Source organism: Sciurus vulgaris (genome assembly GCF_902686455.1).
Source record: "Sciurus vulgaris genome assembly, chromosome: 8".
NCBI lineage: Eukaryota > Metazoa > Chordata > Mammalia > Rodentia > Sciuridae > Sciurus > Sciurus vulgaris.
The window spans coordinates 108,156,982-108,180,631 of NC_136468.1; the positions used below are offsets into that span (position 1 = coordinate 108,156,982).

General features: G+C 36.7%; 1 protein-coding gene across 1 annotated transcript in view; it reads left to right on the forward strand.

Annotated features, from left to right (window-relative positions):
- ABCA13 (ATP binding cassette subfamily A member 13) overlaps positions 1-23,650 on the forward strand; it is a gene marked incomplete at its 5' end in the record, with an annotated part of 484,952 nt that overhangs the window by 312,932 nt on the left and 148,370 nt on the right. The window contains 1 exon segment of the mRNA XM_079150399.1: positions 969-1,077. Within this exon segment, the coding sequence (XP_079006525.1) occupies positions 969-1,077 (109 nt within the window).

Consider the following 23,650-nt stretch of genomic DNA (forward strand, 5'->3'; position numbering starts at 1 on the left):
GGACTGAGAGGAAGTTAGGGAACATTGTCTTGTGTAGCAGGATGTATTTTGTTTGTTAATGACATGAGCAATTCTTAATTATTCAGCTGTTTCTATGAACACAATAGCTGCCATTCAGGATCTCACTTTAAAAATATTTGGGTTGACAGATCAGTGACTTGAGTTTGGGTTCTTAACTTTGCATAAACTTCTGTGGAAAACTTAGACAATTTTTCTGAGAGTTAACTTTCTGTGGGGTAGATTCAATTCTTCAAAATGATTTGTTACAAAAGACAGGATTGGCTAGAGAAACGAGCTCTTCATTCATTTGAATTAAGATCCACATGTGCTGGTTGATTCTTTATGTTTCTTGAAGTTACCATGCTTTCCAGACCAAGCATACATTTTTCATTAAAATATTGATATCTTGAAATATAAGCAGTGATAGTTTGATTTGTATTTTTTATGATACTTATTATGCCAACTTTAATAACACCATCTTTCTCTTTTTTTCTCCTTCAACTTTCTCCTATTCAACAGGCATGTGGCTTTATTCTCCATGCTCAGCAAATGTTCAATTCAATTTATTTTGAGAAATAATGTTCCGCATTCAGTTATTAATTTGAAAGTAATCATTTTTTCTGATCATCTTCCATGCTTTTAATTTGCAGGTCAAATTTCATTAGCTTACCAACTGAGAAAGAAAAAAATGATGGGCTTCAGTTCCTTTTTCCCTGTGAGACTATAATTATAGAGCAACATTCACATTTGTTCTGGGGAAAATTAATCTATTTTTAGCTGTAAATTATATGCTTGAGATAAATATAAAATTAGCAGACTAGAATTGACTGCTCACTGTCAGCCACGCGGGGACATTACTTTGAGTCCTGCATTCAGGTGCTGTTGAAGCTAATTGACACATGCATTCCTGGGCCCCAGAATAGACTTAAAGAATGATTTCATGTCATTAAATTTTCTTTTTCTTTTAGGTGTGGTATAATCAGAAGGGTTTTCACTCCCTACCCTCCTACTTAAATCATCTAAACAACCTTATTTTGTGGCGACACTTACCCCCTGCTGTGGACTGGAGGCAATATGGTAATGTTATTTTCATGTGTTATACGACTATTTTGCAGAGAACGATATTTTTTTTTAAATGACAGAAACAGTAAAGGTTTTGAATAAAAAAGTGAAGTGCAGTGGGGAGGTCTCCAGCATCAGTCAACACGTGTGTAAAGATATGCAAGTTGCTGGTCCTTTCTGCTTCTGTGTATGTGTCATGAAATGTTGAACCTTCTTGAAACTGTGATCTCTTCTGAGATATGAGGAGAGCCAAAGGTGACTTGAGAGTTGTCCTTTCAAATGATTCTGTAACTTTCACATCTTACAGAAGCAAGGATGAGTTCTCTTTTTAAGGACACTATTGTATGGAATTTTGCAAAACAGAATACTGTCCACCCCTCTGTTTTATCACTGGGAAGGAGATTTATTATGGGCCCTCCACTCATCAATTTTCTATGCTGATCACTGACTGATTACTTATGCTTTCTTATTTTGGTAAATGACACAGATCCATTTCTGGAATCTGGAGTTAATTTATTGGTTTAAGAGTATATTGGCTTTACTTGAATAGATAAAACTGTAATTTATCAAGTTAATTCAGTTTCTTCAAAAAAAAAAAACAAAAAACAGGAAGGAGAGAAATAGAATGTATAAGCAAGATGGGCCATATCCATCATAATTTATTCACAAAGTGCATTTGTTGAAGCATTTATTCACATAGAAATCAATGCTGAAAAATTATTCTAATAGGCTTTTACTTTATTCCACCCTTACCTTATGGTTTCATATTTACTTTCTTTGCCTGCCAATTTGTGTGTGTGTGTGTGTGTGTGTGCGCGCGCGTGCGCGCACACGTGTACTGGGAATTGAATGTAGGACCTTGCACATGCTATGAAAGTGCTCTTCTACTGAGCTATATCCCCAGCCTGTTATCAATTTTTAAAAATAAACTAAATTTATTTTGTGGCACAATCATTTCATAATTATAATGGGTAATATAAAACATTAAAAATGAGTATGACTAAGGGAAGTATAAAAGAAGTATGAAGTCATACAGAGTAGGGACAGCAGAATGACATTTTTTCAGGAACAGAAATGTACCAATGATTCCATTAGATATTTGAATACCCATGGTCTCAATTAAATTTTATATCAATTTGGAACATGGGCAATATTTGCTTCCATTACTGATTAGAAAACTGATATTCAGAAAAATCACCTATCAGCTTTGACTCGGAGAACGTTTGACTGTAAATCCCTGATGGGATTCTGTGTCTAGTTTATAATGAGCCTTTGCTTTTCTATTTCATAAAGTGTGAGGTTACTTCTGGTGGGCAGCTTCATGAAGGGGAGTAATTTACATTGGACCTTAAAGTACTGAAGGTTGAGGTCGGAAAGCCATTCTGGGTCTTAGCAAGAGAAATCATAATGTGCATTCAACCTACCTGAAGAAGTCCAGTTTGACCTCATTGTAAAGCTAAATAGAAAGAGATAATTGTTGATCTCTCTGGAAAGTTCATTTGAGGTCACGTTCTGCTTGACCTTGCCTGCCAGGGTAAGTATGGACTTTAATAGCAGTCGACAGTCTTTCCCATTATTTGAGGATAAGAATGACATGATGAAGGTAATATTTTATGAACAGTGATTTGAAAGCCATGAATTAATGAGAAGAGTTGATAGGAATCAAGTGACCTGTTGGAAGGATGTGCCTTACAATTTAGGGGAACCCAGTCAAAGCCAGGGTAAATCTGGAGGGAAAAAAAAATGGTAAAGTTCAAACAGATGAGAGAAAAGGTTGGACAATAAAGGACTTAGGAATCTCAAACATAAATCTGAGCTCTTTAAATTGAATGCCTTACTGCTCAGTACTGGTGGTATTGTCAGAAATGTCAGGAGGAAGAAACATTTTCAAGGAAGGGGCTGAACGATTTGCCCGGGGTCAGAGGTGGTGGTTGATTCACACATACAGACAGAAACGTTCAATAGGATTCAGAAAACTAGAGAGAAAAGTTCAGAAGAGAAGTTCTTAGTAACCCTAGTTCCAAACTTAATAATAGTCATGATAAAAGATAAATAAAGGTGGTGGTCAATAAATGAGCTCCCACCCAGGTCAAATACGCAGAGAGAAGAGGGTCAGAGGCAGAACAGAATTGGAGGAACACAGATGCTGCAGCCCTCGAGGCAGGCAGATCTTGGCCCAGAGGCCAGAGAAGGGCAGAATTTCAAAAAGTGTGGGAAAGAGGTTGAAATATTCCAGAGTCATCAGGATGAATGAGAATATTGGGATTTGGTAGTGATCTGCACAGGACAAAGTAAGTGAGTTATAGGAATGGAAATGATGGTAGAGGGAGCGCAGCAGAGAGAATGAAGACTCTGGGAGACTAAACAGATAAACTGCTTTATTGAAGAAGAGAAACTGTGTGCGTGTGTGTGTGTGTGTGTGTGTGTGTGTGTGTATTTGTGTATGCATGCTTGCACATGTATGTGAGACAAGGAGAGATGGAAGGTTTCAGTAGGCTGATAGGATGAAGAAATATGCTTTGGACATTCAGGAATAAGGAAAATTAATGGATTAAGACTTGCAAAGAGGCAGACGGGGAACCTAAATGGAGGGGTTTATCTTGAAAAGATGGGTGTATCTTCATGGGATACAGGGGGATTGGGAAGAAACCCATGAGGTAAACTTGGGAAATGAGTAAAGTTGTAGAAATTTATGTCAGCTGGTTTTGATCTCTATGAAAAGGAGGTAAGACTAAAGGGATAGTGGTGGACCTTGATAATTGTAAAACCTTGTGAATCTTTAACAGGGAGAATGTATGAGAGAGCAGATATATATATGAAATTATGACTGAGAATCAAAGAGATGCTCATTTAAGCATTCCATTCTTTTATTTACTTATTTAGTGATGCAGGGTGTTAACTTTCTGCAGCACTGTTTGTTGGCCAGCTCCCTCCTGCTCTTCCTCCCTTTGGGATGTGCAGGGGAAGGAGCAGACTAGCTGCCATTATCCTGGTCTTATTTAAATAAATAGGTGGAAATGATTTTTGCTATCAGAACTTTTCTTCCACTAGAGTAGAGATTCACAGCATCCACAGAGGTGCAAATCCATTTTACAGAGGAAGCAAGTATGGCTTAGACGTCAGGAAGTTATCAGGGTAAGAGGCATCAGGCCTTCATTCCCCCCATGGAAACATTAAAAAACAAAATTAGAAACTGACTGAATTAACTTTGTAGGAGCTCTTTCAATCAAAAGATCTACAATAAGCAATCATTCAAAAAAGAAAAAGCAGAAAATTTCATGAAATGTTTATTTGCTCTTGTGCCTTCTCTTTCTGATGTGGCCTGGTGTGGCTTGTTTCTTTCTGTGAACTATAGGTGTGTTCTGTGAAAATCATGGGACTGCAGACCAAAGATGCTGGGGCAGGAGACTCCTGGTTGAGGAATGTAGTAGACCCACTAAGGCCCAAGAAGAAGCAGGGCTGAGATTCTAAGTGAAACAAAAATATTTAGAAGTAGCCTTGTATATGGGGGAACTGGTAAAAACAAAATCCACAGGCTTATGGAACATGCATATAGAGGAGAGGTCTGAGGAGCCCATGAACCTTCACTCTAGGCTGGTTGGGTGAGGTCTTCCCCTGCCCAGAGCCAAATGTGTAAACCTGGGGGAGGTGGTTATTTTGTTAGATACCCAATTTTCAATAAAAATTTAATAAGGTTTCTCAAAATATGAATTTTGTTATTAAACAGGTATAGTTGTCTATCATATAGAGAAATAGTTGCCTTTGAAGAGATGGTTTATTATACTCATAGATACCAATAAAGTGTTGTGTCACACCAATCAGGGCCACAGGGGAAAGACCAGGGTTTTTCAGGAGAGAGGGAATGGGAGAAATATTATCTAGAGCATATTTTATGGTTTTTGTGGGGGGAAAGTGGAGCACGACAGGGTACGTAGATCTGGTTTTGTTAGTTTCAGCAGGCTCTAGAGTGTAGGGGTTGTCTATGGTTGCTGCTATCTGGTCCTGGGGTGATTAGAAAGGTGAATAGTTGTTCCAAATTGTTGTGAGCAGTGAGTAAGAGAGGAATCAAGTTTGGTTCCAACAAGTGGATTTTATTCATATATTGCACACTCAACTTAACATTTCTAATAATAGCAAATCACAAATACATTGAAGATTCACTCCCTTACTCACCTACAGTCCAATCCCAATGAACTTACTCGATGCAACACCTCTTAGCCAAGAAGTCAGTCAACAAGACCGAGGGGATTCTTCTCAGCAGTAGTCTCTCTCAGGTCCTCAGATGTCTTCGGATGTCCTCAGGTGTCTGATAAGCCAGAGGCTGAGTGGCAGTCATCATCATGGGAGAGGTGGTCAGTCTTCTGGCTTTGGTGACAACAGTTGATCAGCAATCAGCAATAGTGTGGACAGCAGCCGGGCAGTCAAGAGACAGAGTGATGTGGAGTCCTCTGGGCACTGTGCTGCTGATAATTTGGTTCAAAAGTCCAGGGCTTTAAGTAGTGATTTTCAGCCCAGTCATGCTCTGCTTCATTGATAAAGACCAGAACATGACTAGACTAGGAGTCACCACTCAAATCATAGATAAAGGTTCATATCGGCATTGTTCAGGAGTGTCATCCTGCCACACAATAAGTTTGTCACCAGGTGCCTTTTATGATTTTAGTTTTACAAGTCCAGGCAAATACCAAAGACAGCTTATTATTCCTACATAACACACAACTATAACAATTCCTATTATTTCCTTGTCTCATTACACAAATGTAAGAGGTTGGTAGAGGGTATGGTGTAGAGTGTGGGTTCTGAATTGGATAGTCCGGATATGAAAGAAACTCTGAAAATCAGGTTGTGTGCTATCTCTAGGAATTAACTTGCCTAGGAAAGGGTCAGTCCCTCCAGGGTCAGCAAGACTTCAGGATGACAATAAAAAAAAAAAATGATTACTACAAATATAAAGGCAATCCATTCAATAAATATCCAGATATCATTCCTGAGGAAACATGGGTGGGTATTGGACTAACTTGAAAAAAATAAACACCCAGATTTTCATAAAACCATCTTAAATATGCTCAGAAACCTAAGGGAAAACACAGTGAGCCAACAGATATCAGAAAAACAATGGAAGAATAAAATAAGCATTTCAGTAAAGAGATAGAAATTATAAAAACAACAGAAAACCTGAACTGAAATATTCCTGAAAAGGGGTTTAATGACAGACTCAGAGAAACCAAGGAAAAAATCTGGAGTTTGAAGTTTGATCATTTGATACTGAGTCTGAAGAGCAAAAAGAAAAGAAAAAAAAAAAAAAAAAAAAGAGTCAAAAGTAAATAGGCCCAAGAAATTTACAAGGACAGTCTCAAGTGGACCAACAACTGCATTATGGAAATTTTGAAGAGAAAAAGAGAAAACAAAAGAACAGGGAAATTAATTAAAAAAACAAAGTTCAAAAACTTTCCACATTTAAGGAAAGACATGAATATACAGATACAATAGGCTTCATGAACTGAACTCCAAGGAGGACAGAATCAAAAGACATACCAAAGCACATTACAATCAAGCTGCCAGAAGCCAAGGAGAGTATCCTGGAAACAGCAAAAGTAACTAATCACATACCAGGAATTCTCATCACTATTATTAGTATAACTCTCAACAGAAACATTGCAGATCAGGCAATGGGATAATATGTTTCCAGTACTGAAATGTTGAGAAAATTAAAGTCAAACAAGAATTCAGTATCTGGCAAAACTGTTTTAAAAATGGGAAGAAAATGTATACATTTCCACATCAACAAAAGCTGTGGAAGGTCATTACTATCATGCCTTCTTATAAGAAATGCTAAATTGGAGTCCTTTGAGTTGAAGTAAAAGAACAGTAGATAGTAACCCAGTCACATGAAAGTATAAAGTTCCCCAGGAAATCTAAACACATGCAGAAATATAAAAGCTAGTATTGTAAATTTGACTTATAACTTCACTTTTTATTCTATAAGATTTAAAGGCAAAGCATAAAATATAAATCTATGCTAAGAGGTACATAACATATAAAGACGTAAATTGTATATCAGGAATATAAAATATATGTGTGGGTGAGTGGAACTATAAAGGGATAGTTTTTCTTATATGTGATTGAAATTAAGTCAGAATAATTTTCAGATTGCTACAACTTTATGATGTGATATTTGATTTCCATGGTAACCACAAAGAAAATATCTATAGAATATCCACAAAAGGCAATGAAAAGAGAACAAAAACTTGTCACCATAAAACAATGAACTAATTAAAAAGAAAGGCAGTAAGGTTTCAAAGGAGACAAAAATTTCTGTACCACATTTAGGAAATGAATAGGAAAAAAGTAAGTACTTCCCTATTGGTAATTACTTTAAATTTAAATAGTTTGTCAAAAGACATAAATTGGCAGAATCGATAAAAGTAAAGATGATCCAGCTTCATACTTTCTACAAGAGACTTAGTTTAGACCGAAGGACATTTATAGATTGACTGTAAGGATGGAAAAAAATTCCATGCAAATAGTGACCACAAAGAGTAGCTGTGACTATACAAATATCAGATAAAATTAAAAATACTGTAGCAGAGATAGAGAAAGGCATTATGTAATGATAAGAAGGTCAAGGTACCAAGGTGATATAACAACGATAAACAAATACCAAATACCACAGGTCCTAAATGTAGAAAGAAAGCATGTACAGAATTAAAGGAAGAAGTAGACAGCTCAACAATAAATTAGGAGACATTAATACCCTACTTTCAATAACAGATAGAATAAACAGGCTAGAATAAACAGGCAGAAGGTCAGTAAGGAAATAGATGACTTGGACCAATTGGGCCAATTGGACCTATCAGACACATACAGAACACTCTGCCCAGCAATAGCAAAGCACACATTTTTAAAACAAGTATTAATAAAGGCAAGAGGATTGAAATAATGCAAAGTATCTCTTATGATGACAGTAATGAAACTAGCAATACTAGCAGAAGGAAAAGTAGGAAAACGATGTAACATGCAGAATTTATTATTCAGCATACTCTTATATAATAAGTGAATAAAAGAACAAATCCTAAGGGAAATTATAAAATACCTCAAGACAAATGAAAGTGAGAACCCAGTACATCAGAACTTATGGAATGAAACAAAAGCAGAACAATGAGGGAAATTTATAACTGCATATTATTATCTTAAAAACGAGTAAGGTCTCAAACAACTCAGAAGGCTGAGGCTGGAAGATTGTAAGTTCAAGGCCAGCCTCAACAGTGGGCAGCCTCAACAATGGGCAGCCTCAACAATGGGCAGCACCCTTCTTGGGTTACTGTATTATCAAGTTCCTTCCAGGAATCAGGTTACTGAAGACTAGGAGATTTGAACAGTATTGTATAGTTTTATTGTAGATTTTTTTTATTAGTAGTAATATTATGATTATTCCTATTATACCTACTATTACTCCTATTTCCCTTCATTAATATTTTTTTATCCTCTCTATTTTCCTCTTATCTATCTGTTTTCTCAGAGACTCTCCCTTTTCACATGCTAACAACCAATTGCTTTTTTAATTCGTTTTCACTACTCCTATGACATAGTACCTCTATAGATGCACTTCTTATCTCATTGATGTTATATCCTACACCCCTCTGCATCCTCTTTGTCCACCATTAGAAATTGTGGTCCTTGTTGCAAACCTATTGGCTAAATTGTAGATAATAATAAAACTCATAATCTCTGTTTATTAAGATAATATGGTTAATATTTTTAAAGGGATACTTTGAGTTAAGGATGGATATTGTTTGTATGGTGTGCTGCTAGTAGTGATCTCTCACTTCAAGGTGAGGTATTGGAAACCTACAGGGACACTATAAATCTATAGGGGGGAACTGCAATACCTCAGATTCACACTCCTAGAAGGGAAGATACATGAACAATATGAGAAAACAAGGGAAGAAAGTATCCCAAACAAACCTAGATGCTACATCAATAAAATGCAATGACAGCATGGCAGAAGAAATGTCTAAAAGGGAGTTCAGAATGTACATAATTAAAATGATCAGAGAAGCAAATGATAAGATAAGAGCAAATGCAGACATTGGATGATTGCACCAATCAACAGTTAAAAGCAAATGCATGAAGCAAAAGATCATTTCAATAAAGAGAAAGAGATTCTGAAAAACAAAAACAAAAACAAAAAGAAATCCTTGAAATGAAGGAAAAAAATAAACCAAATTAAAAACTCCATAGAAAGTATAACCAATAGGCTAGATCACTTGGAAGACAGAACCTCCGACATTGAAGACAAAATATTTAATCTTAAAATCAAAGAAATCCTAGATCTCAATAACACAATTGATAATTTAAACTGAACAGACATATATAGAATATTCCATCCAATGAAGAGCCAATACACTTTCTTCTCAGCAGCACATGGATCCTTCTCTAAAGTACACCATATGTTATGCCACAAAGCTACTCTTAGCAAATATGAAAAGATAGAGATACTTCCTTATATTCTATCAGATCATAATGGAATGAAATTAGAAATCAATGACAAAATAATAAACAAAAACTACTCCAACACCTGGAGGTTAAATAATACACTATTGTACACTATTGAATGATGCATGAATAACAGAAGACATCAGGGGGGAAATAAAAAGTTCTTAGAGGTAAATGAGAACAAAGATACAACATATCAAAATCTTTGGGACTTCATTAAAAGCACCACTAAGAGGAAAAATCATTGCATGGAGTGCATTCAATAAAAGAAGGAAAAACCAACAAATAAATGACCTAACATTACAGCTCAGAGTCATAGAAAAAGAAAAACAGATCAACACCAAAAGTAGTAGAAGACAGAAAATAGTTAAAATCAGAACTGAAATCAATGAAATTGAAACAAAAGAAACAACTGAAAAAATTGACAAAATATAAAGTTGGTTCTTTGAAAAAATAAACAAAATTGATAAACCCTTAGCCACACTAATGCAAAGGAGAGAGAAAACTCAAATTACTAAAATTCAGAATGAAAAAGGAAAATCACAACAGACACTATTAAAATGCAAAACATAATTAGAAGCTATGTAGAAAATGTATATTCCAACAAAGTAGAAAATCTCAAAGACATCAACAGGTTTCTAGAAACATATGATCCACCCAAACTGAATCAGGAGTACATACAAAATTTAAATAGATCAAGTTCAAACAATGAAACAGAAGAAGTCATCAAAAGCCTACCAAAAAAGAAAAGTCCCAGATCAGATGGATTCTCAAATTCTATAAGACCTTCAAAGAAGAACACATTCCAATCCTCCTCAAAGTATTCCATGAAATAGAAAAGGAAGGGACCCTTCCAAACTCATTCTATGAAGCTAATATCACCCTGATACCAAAACCAGACAAAGACACAGCGAGGAAAAAAAAATTCAGAGCAATATCCCTAATGAACATAGATGCAAAAATTATTAACAAAATTTTAGAAAACTGCATAGAAAAACATAGTAAAAAGATAGTGCACTATGATCAAGTGGGTTTCATCTCAGGAATGCAAGTTTGGTTCAACATTCATAAGTTAATAAATGTAATTCACCACATCAACAGACTTAAAGTTAAGAATCACATGATTATTTCAATAGATGCAGAAAAAGCATTTGATAAAATATAGCTCCCCTTCATGCTCAAAAAACTAGAAAAAATAGGGATAGTGAGAATATTCCTCAACATTGTGAAGGGTATCTATGGTAAACCCACCACTAACATCATTCTAAATGGAAAAAAAATTGAATGCATTCCCCCTAAAAACTGGAACAAGGCAGGGGTGTTCCCTTTCACCACTTCTATTCAACATCCTCATTGAAACTCTAGCCAGAGCAATTAGACAGACCAAAGAAATTAAAGGGATATGAATAGGAAAAGAAGAACTCGTACTATCCCTATTTGCTGATGACATGATTCTATATTTAGAGGAGCTGAAAAATTCCACCAGAAAACTTCTAGAACTCATAAATGAATTCAGCAAAGTAGCAAGATATAAAATCAATGCTCATAAATCTAATGCATTTTTATTCATAAGTGATGAATCCTCTGAAAGAGAAATTAAGAAAACCACTCCATTCCCAAGAGCCAAAAAAAAAAAAAAAAAAAAACTTGGGAATCAATCTAGAAAAAGAGGCGAAAGACTTCTACAATGAGAACTACAGAACACTAAAGGAAGAAATTAAAGAAAACCTTCAAAGATGGAAAGATATTCCATGTTCTTGGATAGGAAGAATTAATATTGTCAAAATGGCCATACTACCAAAAGTGCTATACAACTTCAATGCAATTCCAGTTAAAATCTCAATGACATACCTCATAGAAATAGAGCAAGCAATCATGAAATTCATTTGGAAGAATAAGAAACCCTGAATAGCTAAAGCAATCCTTAGATGGAAGAGTGAAGCAGGGGGTATCACAATACCAGACCTTAAACTATACTACAGAGGAATAGTAACAAAAGTGGCATGATATTGGCACCAAAATAGGTAGATCAATGGTACAGAATAGAGGACACAGGGACAAATTCACATAAATACATTTTTCTCATACTAGACAAAGATGCCAAATAAATACAATGGAGAAAAGATAGCCTCTTCAACAAATGGTGTTGGGAAAACTGGAAATCCATATGCAGCAAAATAAACTAAACCCCTGTCTCTCACCTTGCACAAAACTCAATTCAAAATGGATCAAGGACCTCAGAATTAGACCAGAAACCCTGCACCTAGTAGAAGAAAAAGTACGTCCAAATCTTCATCATGTTGGCTTAGGACTAGACTTCCTTAACATGACTCCCAAAGCACAATAAATAAAAGCAGGATTCAATAAATGGATAGATTCAAACTAAAAGGCTTTTTCTCAGCAAAGGAAACAATCAACAATATGAAAAGAGAGCCAACAGAGTGGGAGAAAATCTTTTCCACACACACTTCAGACAGAGCACTCATCTCCAAAGTTTATAAAGAACTTAAAAAACTTTACAGCAAGAATACAAATAACCCAATTAATAAATGGGCTAAGGAAATGAGCAGACACTTCACAGAAGAAGATCTGCAAGCAATTAACAGATATATGAAAAAATGTTCAACATCTCTAGTAATAAGAGAAATGCAATTCAAAATACCCTCAGATTCCATCTCATCCCAATTGGAATGGTTATTATCAAGAATATAGGGGCTGGGGCGGTAGCTCAGTTGGTAGAGTGCTCATCTCGCAAGCACAAGGTCCTGAGTTCAATGCCCAGCACCGCAAAAAAAAAAAAAAAAAAAAAGAATACAAGCAACAATAGGTGTTTGTGAGGATGTGGAAAAAAGGTACACTCCTATGTTGCTGGTGTGGTTGCAAATTAGTGCAGCCACTCTGGAAAGCAGTGTGCAGATTCCTTAGAAAACTTGGAATGGAACCACCATTTGACCCAGCTATCCCACTCCTTGGCCTATACCCAAAGGGCTTAAAATTAGCATACTACAGTTATATAGCCACATCAAGGTTCATAGTTGCTCAATTCACAATAGTTAGATTGTGGAACCAAGCTGATACCCTTCAATAGATGAATGAATAAACAAACTGTGGTATATATACACAATGGAATATTACTCAGCCATAAAGAAGAATAAAATTATGGCATTTGCTGGTAAATGGATGCAGTTGGAGAATATCATGCTAAGTGAGATAAGCCAATCTAAAAAAAACCAAAGTCTGAATGATCTTTCTGATAAGCAGATGATGGTACATAATGGGGGGTGGGAGGGAGGCAAGATTGGAGGAAGGATGGATTGTATAGAGGAAAAAGACAGGTGCGGAGGGGAGGGGAGAAGGAAAAGAAATAGAGTGAGACAAACATCATTACCCTATGTACATGTATGATTACACAAATGGTGCGACTTTACTTTGTGTACAACCCGAGAAACAACAGTTGTACCCCATTTGTGTACAATGAATCAAAATAAATAAATTAAAATAAATAAATAAATAAATAATTATTAAAACATAAAAGGGACTGGTGATGTGGCTTAGTGTTTAAATGCCCCTAGATTCAATCTCTGGTACCAATAATAAATAAATAACGAATAAATAAAATAAATAATAAAAACCATATCTTAAAAAAAAAGGAATAACAGTCTCAAATTTATCACCTAACTTTACATCTTCAGAAACTATAAATGATGTAGGAGTTAAGTCTAACAGCCTTAGGTTGAAGGTAATAATAAAACTTAGAGTAGAGATAAACAAAATAGAGAAAAGTAAAATGGCAGAAAACCATCAAAATCAAGATTTGGTGCATTGAAAGAACAAAAGATGACAGATTGATTAAGAAAGAAGAAAGGGTTCAAATAACTAAATCAGAAATAAAAGTAGGAAAATTACTACTTATTATTGTACATAAATCAAGAGAATTTTAGGAGCAGCATCAACGATTGTATACCAACTAATTAGATAACCTAGATGAAATGAATAAATTGTCAGAAATGCACACCCTACCATGACTGAATCATGAAGTATTTGGAAGAATTAATAGACTCCGCAGTTACAGTGTAATGGTAAAATAATGATGAGATGTTTTGCACAGAGTACATGAGGACCCAGGAGACGGGCACTGTCTGCTCTGGCGTAAGCAGAGTTGTTGTAAAGAACAGGATATTTCATTCATGTCTTGAAGGATCAGGGAGAATCAGACAATTTGCTTGTAATGGAGGAGTGGGGACGGGAGGAGATTGAGTGGGAGGTAGATGCTGTAGAAGGGAATTCCAGGCAAGGAAAATACATCTGAGAAGCCCTTGGACCAGGGCACAAGATATACACCACCAGGTTCTGCAGGTGATCCAAGTGGTGAAGTGATAGGAGATCCAGGACTGTGGCCTGAAGCCCCTTTTCAGCCATGGAGATGAAGACTTCATCACAAGAGCAGAGAAGGGCTGGGTGCAGAAGTGCATGCCTGTAATCCCAGCAGCTTGGGAGGCTGAGGCAGGAGGATAGAGAGTTCAAAGCCAGCCTCAGTAAAAGTGAGGCACTAAGCAACTCAGTGAAACCCTGTCTTAAATAAAATACAAAACAGGACTGGAGATGTGGCTCGTTGGTCAAGTGCCCCTGACTTCAACCTCTAGGGCGGAAAAAAGAAAAAAAAAAGGTGGAGAAGGGTCCTGCAGTGGGTATCAGTGTGAATATTTTTATATTCTGAGAAGGGTGAAGAAGATTCAGTAATGCATGACCTTTGGTTTATGAAATGCAAACCACTGGTCACAGTAATTGGAATTTTCCCTCCCTAATGACAGAATGGTGCTATTAACAATATATATTTTAATTCAGAGAAACTTCCATTAAACAAATAAGACTAACATTTGACTCTGGGTATGAGCCATGATCCCAAGCCTTGAACTTGCTTGAATCCCTGTCTGAAAACACCTGAGCAATGTTGACTTAGGTGCAGATCTCACTAGATTAGGTCCGTTCTGCACTGCTTCCCTTGATGCTTCTCAGAAGCATCAACTGAAATGAGTTTGTTGAAAAGCTGTTTTGACTTAAAAAATACATTTATTCTCAGTTATTAGAAATTTCTTTAAAGGTATTTTACTTGCTTTTGTCAAAATTTCAGTTCTAATTTGACTTACTTATGCAGCCAGCATAGGAAAGGAAGGTTTGTGTAATGAATTGGGAACACAGGAGTCAAAGCACTATAGGAGGGTGTGTTGTGAGTTATTAGTCAAAACATTTATGAAGAACTCCCATCAGTAGGACTCTGAACAAAAATATTTTATCATGTTCCTTGAGGGCTTGCCTGTGCATATGAGAAATGGACGGAGTTGGAACTCAGCCGAGTAATCGTAATGAAACCAAAGCTTAACCTGATGAGGAATTGAGTGAACAGACTGTGTCTTCCTCATGGTTTTGGCCCCAGCAGCCTCACAGCACTGGACTAAGGAGGCATCCCAGCAATGAAACCTCAATGCATGAATGAGTGTTACACAGATGACACATAGCACTTGTCACCTGATGGCCCTGTGACAGGATCTCCGCAGATGAGGATATTCCTATCTTGGAGATGGAGAAACTTTTTGAGTGCAGACATTGGTCACTGGAAAAAAGTCTGATTCATGAGAACCCAGGCTGATCTCTTTTCTCATCTCAATGATCTTACAAATCAATTTTAAGCAATGAAACTCAATGCAAAATTAAATATTACAGATTATTACAATGGAGTTGATTTCTATAATCTCGGAAAGCTGGCACTGGCCTAGCCTAAGAAGATGTGGTTTACAAAATGAACTAATTCTCCTAGGTGGGCCATTTCTTCTTGCAGAACTATGAGTGCAGTTGGGTTGTTCTGCTCTGGCTGCAACAGATGCCAAAAATTCTTTGGGTGATGGAAGAAGAACTTTGCAAATACCGCCTGAAACCTAAGGGAAAGGCGGAGATTTGGGAGTACACAAACAGATAAAAGAATACATTTTCATATCAGAGGCTTTATTCCCTCTTACATGTTCATGTCAGCAATTTAATAATACGTGGCTATCATAATTTATGTCAAAATCCCAAGGGAACTTAAAAGTAAGTTGAGGTCAAACTCCTACTCTTAACTCTCCTGTTTCCTATACATCCCATAGTAAGCAAATCTTGACCCTTCTGCCCTTGAAATTCTGTAGGTGCATGTTTTCAATACCTTTACTATTAATCTTACCTGGCCCTAGGAGCTGTCTGTTTTTATCTGGGTGCTTGCACCAGCTTATTTTGGGACTCCCTGTAACTGCCCAGGCCCCTGCTCCCATTGTCTAATTTCTTCTTAAAGTGTCCATGTCACCCAGGGAATATTTCTGTCAGATCATGGCATCCCTTTAGATTCCTGTGTTTGTTAAAATAAAACAAAATTCTCCCTGTAACTTACAGCCCCTCTCTGGTCTGGCCTGGCACCTTCTCCTGCCCCATTCAAACCTCTTCCCTGCATCTCTGAAAAAGGTTCAGTTTCAACCACACTGAGCTCTTTGCTGTCTCCCATATGTGAATCTCAAATTGCAGTTCCCTTTATCTGGAATTTTCTCTCCTCAATGTTTATAGGGTTTGCTCACTCACTCTCTTTTAGATTCTCCCAGTGATGTCCAAATCTTTGTCCTACCCTTAAGTTAAAACAATGAAAAAACAAAAACAAACCCAAAAAATGAATCTAACACTGCCTGCCCATCACGAGTCACCTCACATAGCCCTTCAATCATCTATCATCTGTCTAAGTTCCTTCCTCTTCTGGTTCCTCTCTTCTGAAAGCAATTTTTTTTTTTTTTTTGGTCGAAATTCCACTTATATTGATTCAGCAATAAAATACAATCAAGATGTTGACATTTTGCTGGGAAAGTATTTCTAAAATGTTAAAATTGTCCTTCTTGCCCAACACTCAGGACTTTTAGTGCCTCACATATGCATTCTTGATAAAAACTTACGCTTCTAAATGGGCTTGCACTGGTTCCTGCTAACCTATTATTTCAGCCTCATCTCTTTTTATGGCCTACTTGCTGTTATCCTGGTGTGGCCAGGTCTTTACCTCCAATGGACTGCCATTCCTGTGGGCCTTAGGATCTGTCTGGTCCCGGTCAAGACTGCCTTTCTCTTGCCAGGCTCTGTGGTGCATATCTGTTATCCCAGGCTCAGGAGGCTGAGGCTAGAGGATTGCATGTTCAAAGCCAGATTCAGCAGCTTAGCAAGGCCCTCAGCAACTTAGTGAGAACCTGTCTCAAAATTAAAAAAAATATAGAAAAAGGGCTGGTGATATGGCTTAGTGCTTAAGCACACCTGGGTTCAATCCCCAGTACCAAAAAAAAAAAAAAAAAAAAAAAACCACCAAAACCTGCCCTCCAAAAAAAACCATAAAGCCAAACAACAACAACAAAACCCACAAAATCCAACTAACCAACCAAACAAGACTACATCTCTTGCCTTCAACACAATAAGCATTTCTGCTGAACTTTATAAAAAAGGTTTAACTAAGGTATCATCTAACCTCACCGAGATTCTTCCCTCCCTTGCACAATGAGTGACTTCATTTATATTCTTTCATAGATATTAGCTTCTAAAGTTCATTCATATAACCGATGTTAACAAGCATTTGTACATTATGAAAAATATTTTCAAGAGACCATGAGGTCACTGGAGCAGCTAGTACCTTGCATTAGCATTATTTGTTTGCATTGCTATCTCTGGTAATAAGAATGTAAATACCTCACAGAAGATGTTATGCTATTGATGTTCAGAGTTTCTAAAGTCTTTATCCATAGAGGAGTTTAATAAATATTTTATTTAAATAAATGAGCCTTGGCACCATTATTATAGGATTATTGTAGTTTATTCCATTACTATAATTAGATTCTATAATAAAGATAAATGTACAGTAAAATAAATAGTTGCTGCTTTATTATTGTGACTTTTTAAGTTGGCAAAATTTTATTGAATTAAAATTAAATACAGATATAGAACAATGACTGTAAGAGGAAATTTATTTTAATAAGATATAAGGAATAAGTCAAAACAAAGGATTAATCATCATCCCTAAGTGGATGAGAGGTATCTTCCTCCAAGAATAGAGAACAAGAATAAAAGAGGAGAGGTATTTTCATTTAATTTTGTTATTGTATTGTATTGGAGTCATGTGATGATGAAGACAGCAATTGGAAATGCACCCATTATGTTTTCTTTTTGATAATGGCCATACTAACTGGAGTCAGGTGATATCTTCAACTGCTCCCCCAAATCTTGCCAAAATCTGGCAACATTGTCAATGAACACTATCAATTGAGAGGAATTAACTACAGCAGCATCATGGAGAGGCTGTATCCATGTGGTTAAACTGACTGCTGGAGTCATCTGAGTTTTAAAAATACTGATTTCTGTGGCAAACCCAAGGAGATTCTGATTCAGTTGATCTAGGGCAAGGGTCAAGTGATGGGAGATTCTAGAATCCTTGAGTAACTACCATGCAGCCATGTTTGGGAACCAGGAAACTAAACTGGGAAACTTTATGGCCAATTCACATTTTGCTCATTGGAGTGGGGAAATAGACAAAAGGGAAGTTAGGAATCAGGTGAGCACAATCACCTCATCACTTATAGTAACAAAGACACTTATAGCAAAAAGACACCTGGCTTCTGGGGACAGGGGAGGACCGTCCTGCATCTAGGATAAAAAGGTCCTTTTACATTTTTTCAGTTTTCTGTGTTTATAATTGGTGCATAATAATTATAAAAATGTGTGAGATTCAATATATTACCATGAATTATGTATTTATCATGTAATGATTAAATCAGAGTAATTAGAATACCCATCACCTCCAACATTTAATATCTCTTTGTGGTGAAACATTCAAAATCCTCTCTTCTAGTATTTTGAAATATATGATACATTATCATTAACTATAGTCATGCTGCTATGCAATAGAATAACAAGTTATTCCTATTCTGATCATTCTATGCCTTTTGTCCAACTTCTCCCCATTTCCCCTACTTTTCCCAGTCTCTGGTAACCACATTTTTAAAATTCTCAGTTTCTATTAAATCCACATTTTTACCTTCTAGATGTGAGACGTTGCAATATTTGTCTTTCTATTCCTGACATTTCATTTAACATAATGTCCTCCATGTTCATCCATGTTGCAAATTATTGGATTTCATCTTTTTTGTGACTGAACGATATTCCATGGTATAAGACTGCCACGTACTCTTTATCCATGCATCAGTTGATGGACACCTAGGTTGATTCTCTATCTTGGCTATTGTGACTAGTGCTGCAGTGATCATTGCAACACAGATGTCTCTTTGATATACTGATTTCACTTACTCAGATATGGGATTGCTGAGTTATATACTTCAATTTTTGAATCTTTAAGGATCATGTATACTGTTTTCTATAATGACTGTGATAATTTATATTCCCGCCAACAGATTTTAATGGGTCCTTTTTCTTCAGATACCCACTAGCACCCATTATGTTTTCTTTTTGATAATGGCCATACTAACGAGTCAGGTGATGTCTCTGTGTGGTTTTGATTTGCATTTACCTGAATATTAAGGATGGTAAGCATTTTTTTCATATTCCTGTTGGCTGTTTATACAGTTTTTTTTTTTTTTGAGAAGCATCTTATCAGATCTTTTTATTTATTTAATTTTTATTTTTTTGGTACTAAGAACTTAGCCCACGGGTGCTTAACTACTGATCGAACCTCCAGCACTTTTTATTTCTTAGTATGTTACAGGGTTTCACTACATTGCTTACGGCCTCGATAAGTTGCTGAGGCTAGCCTTGAACGGCTGGAATTACAGTGTGAAACACTGCACCTGACTCTAATCAGATCTTTTGACCACTTTTTAGTTCAAATTTTCTCCTTCCTTCCATCCCTCCCATTCTTCCTTTCTGTCTCTTTCTCTTTCATTTTGCTATTGAGTTCCTTATCTATTCTTATGTTCTTGATATGAACTCCTTATTAGATGTATTGTTTACAAATGTTTTCTCCCATTCTGTAAGTTTTTTCTTCCCTCTACTGATTCTTTCCTTTGCTTTGCAGAGTGTTTTTGTTTCGCATAATTCTATTTGTTTATTTTCCTTTTATTTACGATTTGGTGTTGTATCCAAATGATCCTTGCCCCATTCAATGTCTAAAGTCTCCTCTCTTTTTTCTTCTAGTAGTGTTATATCTTCAGGGCTTACATTTAAGTTTTTAATGCATTTTAAGTTGATTTTTTTTTAATCTGGTGAGAGAGGAGTCTAGTTTAATTTTTCTGCATATGAATATCTAATTTTCCCAGGACCACTTAATAAAGAGATTGTCCTTCTCCCAAAATGTGTTCTTTGCACCTCTAAAAATCAGTTGGGCATGGATGCATGGATTTTTATCTGGGCTTCCTCTTCTGTTACTTTGGCCCTTGTGTCTATTTTAACCAACACCAAGATGTTTGGTTACTCTAGCTTTGTGGTATAATTGAAGTCAGGCAGTGTGTTGCCTCCAATTTTATTCTTTTTGCTCAAGATTGCTTTGGTTACTTGAGGGCTATTGTGGTTCCATGTGAATTTGTTTTTACTCCTCCTTCCTCCCTGTTAGTACTTTTCTTTCTGAATCCACTTGAAGGTCACATCTTCCTAGGATGCCGTAAGCCACATGGAGGAAAGTGGCTCAGTGGTGCTCATTGCATGCTACAATGATGGGGCAGAGGGGTGAAATGAACCTGGGAGCCATGAATGCAAGTGTGGTAGTTTTTCCTGCATTACTTTTGATGAAATAAGTTAAACTCTTCAGGAATAAATACCTGATCCATAAGGAGTGAGAATGAGCCTGAGAACAGGAGTCTTTGATCTGTATAGATATTATGGTTTAGATGTGAAGTGTCCCTCAGATGCTCGTGTGTGAGACAGTGCAAGAACATTCAGAGGTATGATGATTAGGTTAAGAGGTGTAACCTAATCAAGGGCTTAATCCACTGATCTGGACTAACTGGATAAGAGGCAGGTAGGGTGTGACTAGAGGAGGTAGGTCACTGGTGATGTGTCTTTAGGGTTTATATTTTGTCCCCAGTGAGTGGAACTCCCTTTCTGCTTCCTGATTGCCATTTCCTAATTTGCCTTCTTTCTCTACACCCTTCTGCCATGATGTTCTGCTTTACCTTGGACCCAGAGCCATGGAGTCAGTCACCTATGAACAGTGATCTCTGGAACTATGAGCAGCAAAGAAATTTTTCCTCTTCTAAAATTGTTCTTGTGAGGTCTTTTGGTTACAGAGATGATAAAAACTGACTAAGACAATAACGGAACTATCCAACAGCTCTTGGGGATTGGGAGTTAGTACCCATGAACTTCTCTCTTATCAAGGACAGTTTGGGTTAGACACTGAGGACACCCTACTGGGCCTTGCTGACTGAGTCATTGAGGGTGGTGGTGAAACCAAAGTATGGGTTAAACCCTGCTTCTCACTGCCATGCTCAATCTAGTTGCTACCAGTTGGACATGGAGACTTATATTCTGATTAATTCCTTTTGATATGGGCAGGGGTCTGTGTTGAAGGGGAGTGGTGATTGACTTCACCTCACTCTGCCTCATTAAGACTCATTATTACTTGGTGGGCTAGAGGCTCAAATCACCTCTGCACCCCAGTGGAGCAACCATTGTGCCAACTATCTCTGTTGGGCAGGGTGTGGAAGATCAACTTCCTCATGGGATCTTCTGAAACAGCAGAGGATGGGGACAGTTTTCTCAGTGGTTAGCTGAAGTAGGGTAGGTGATGCTAAAATGGTGTTCTTCTGCTAAGTCACTTTTTTTTTTTTTCCAGTGTCTTTTACTTTCTTGGAACTTCTCTTGTCTGTGCCTGTTGACAGTTCTAATTTGGAAGCTTCTGTTGTACCTTCTCTGGGATATATGGGAAGAAATAAGGAAACTCAGGAAATTCACCCCTGTATTCTTTAAATCTCCTGGTCACAGACCTCTAGCTTTACACCTGTGAGAAACTTTTTTTGCATGTTTGTTCCGTTATGTCCCAGGGGTTTTTAGCTATAAGAGTGAGGACCAGGGATTACTTCATCTTGGAGGGACTGGAATGTGTGTGCTCTCTGATTTCTTACCCACAACCTTGAAAGCCTGTGGGTAATGGAGTACCATTTATGGAGTACAGAAGGAAAAAGTCATGCAGCCCAAATTCTCTACCTAGTGATGCTATTTTCCATGAAGTAAATAGGCCATAGAGATATCCTTATATAAAACATGGCTCAAAAGATGTACTATAAATCTGTTATTAGTAAAGAAGAACCCTCAAAGATAGCCATTTGAGGTATTAACTGAAAGGAAAATCACAAAACTATTGAATCTACAGGATGAAGAAAGAACCTCCGTGAAGATTTGTTCTAGTGAAGCATATTGATAATGTATTTATTTTACATGGGAGAAAAATTAATGGAAAGTCAAGAATGAGCCATAAAATAGAAGATATATAAATAGCATATAATTCAATAATAATGTATAGGCAAAAAGAAAATTGTGAAAAGAAATAATTAGCATCAAAATGCAAACAGGGTTTACTTCTGATGGCTTTTGAATTAGCTTATAATGTATTTTAATTGTTTTCTTTACCCTATTTTAAAATTTCAGACTGGTTTACAGTGGGCTTCTATTACTCAGTGAAAGTGATAATTAATTTTAATATTGAGGAAAAGAAACCAACTTTTCCAGGAGAGGTTAAGAGGAGGAAGAGAGGGAGAAAGCCATCAAAATGCCATTCAGTAAGAGGAGTTCACGTATTTCCCTTAATACTGTCTGATTGAGTTAACTTTTTTACTTTTCTATATCTCACTGATGACTCACATTGAGTTAATTAAAAGACCACAAACTTTTCCTGGCAATTGATGCCAAGGCAAGTCTTTTCTTTCAGTGTAGATGGTTATAGACCTCTGCGCACTAATACTTCCAAAGATACACATTTTGTAAAAGTAATGAACCCGAAAGTGACTACTTGAATTGGAGATATGTTAAATGTCTTGCTCTCATAAAAGACATTGGACAAAAGCACAGATGTGCATTTTTACAAATGACAAATGTACAGTGTCTAGAAACCATAGCAGATGTAGCCATAATAAGAATGTTAAATGAGAAAACTAATTTTATACATTTATACATTACCGTGGGCCAATTCTTAGAAAGAAAAGCCAGAAAATAAAAGAATAATCAAACAAAGAAAAATGATTCCAATGTACTCAAAATGAACATTTTGAAACATCATTTCTGAAAACCTTTGAAGGAATTCTGGAGAGATGAGAGGTGCCTCACACTCAATTGTGGAGTTGAAACCATGGAACTTTCCTTTAAATATCTTGGTTATTTTACCAACATCATCAGACCCAAGATTTTCTCACAGTGCCATTGTTGTCTAAATAGAGTGTTGAGTGCAGATGGTACCATGAAAATAATAACCCAATTATGGAGATTGTTCATTGCAATAATGTGGTTTTTATAGTGAGAACATCGAAAACTGCAGATGATTTTCCTAGTCTCACAGAAAATTGATTAAATGGAAATCCAGAAAATTGAGGTTGTATCTCTCATTCTACTACCAACTATGCTTCATCTCAAATTAGTCACTAACATTTCCCTCTGACTCAGTTTCCTTCATCTTTGAGCCCTTTGGATTGTACTTTCTCCATGGCAGGACCCATCACAGGAGTAATCATCTGACAGGATTTATGATATATGGGACAGGTCACAAACCCTCCTCTCTCTCCTTGGATCTGTGGAAGGAGTTCTGATCTCTAAAGTTTTGCTATTTTTTAAAAGAAGGTACTATAGTGGGAAGATGTGTAACAATGGGTCCATGCAGTGTGATTTCTCCTACCTGCTGCTGCTTGCTCAGGAGCCTAGGGGAACCTAAAAACTTTCAGTGAAAGTATGCTTCCTCAGTGTGTCTTCTTTGTTCTTTTCCATTCATTACTCCCATATTTAAGAAAATGCAAATGCATATCATTTATTTATTTAATTCCAAGTTTCTTCCATTATTTGCAACACACACACAAAATTCTGTTAGCACCAATGTTGTTATGTTGTGGTC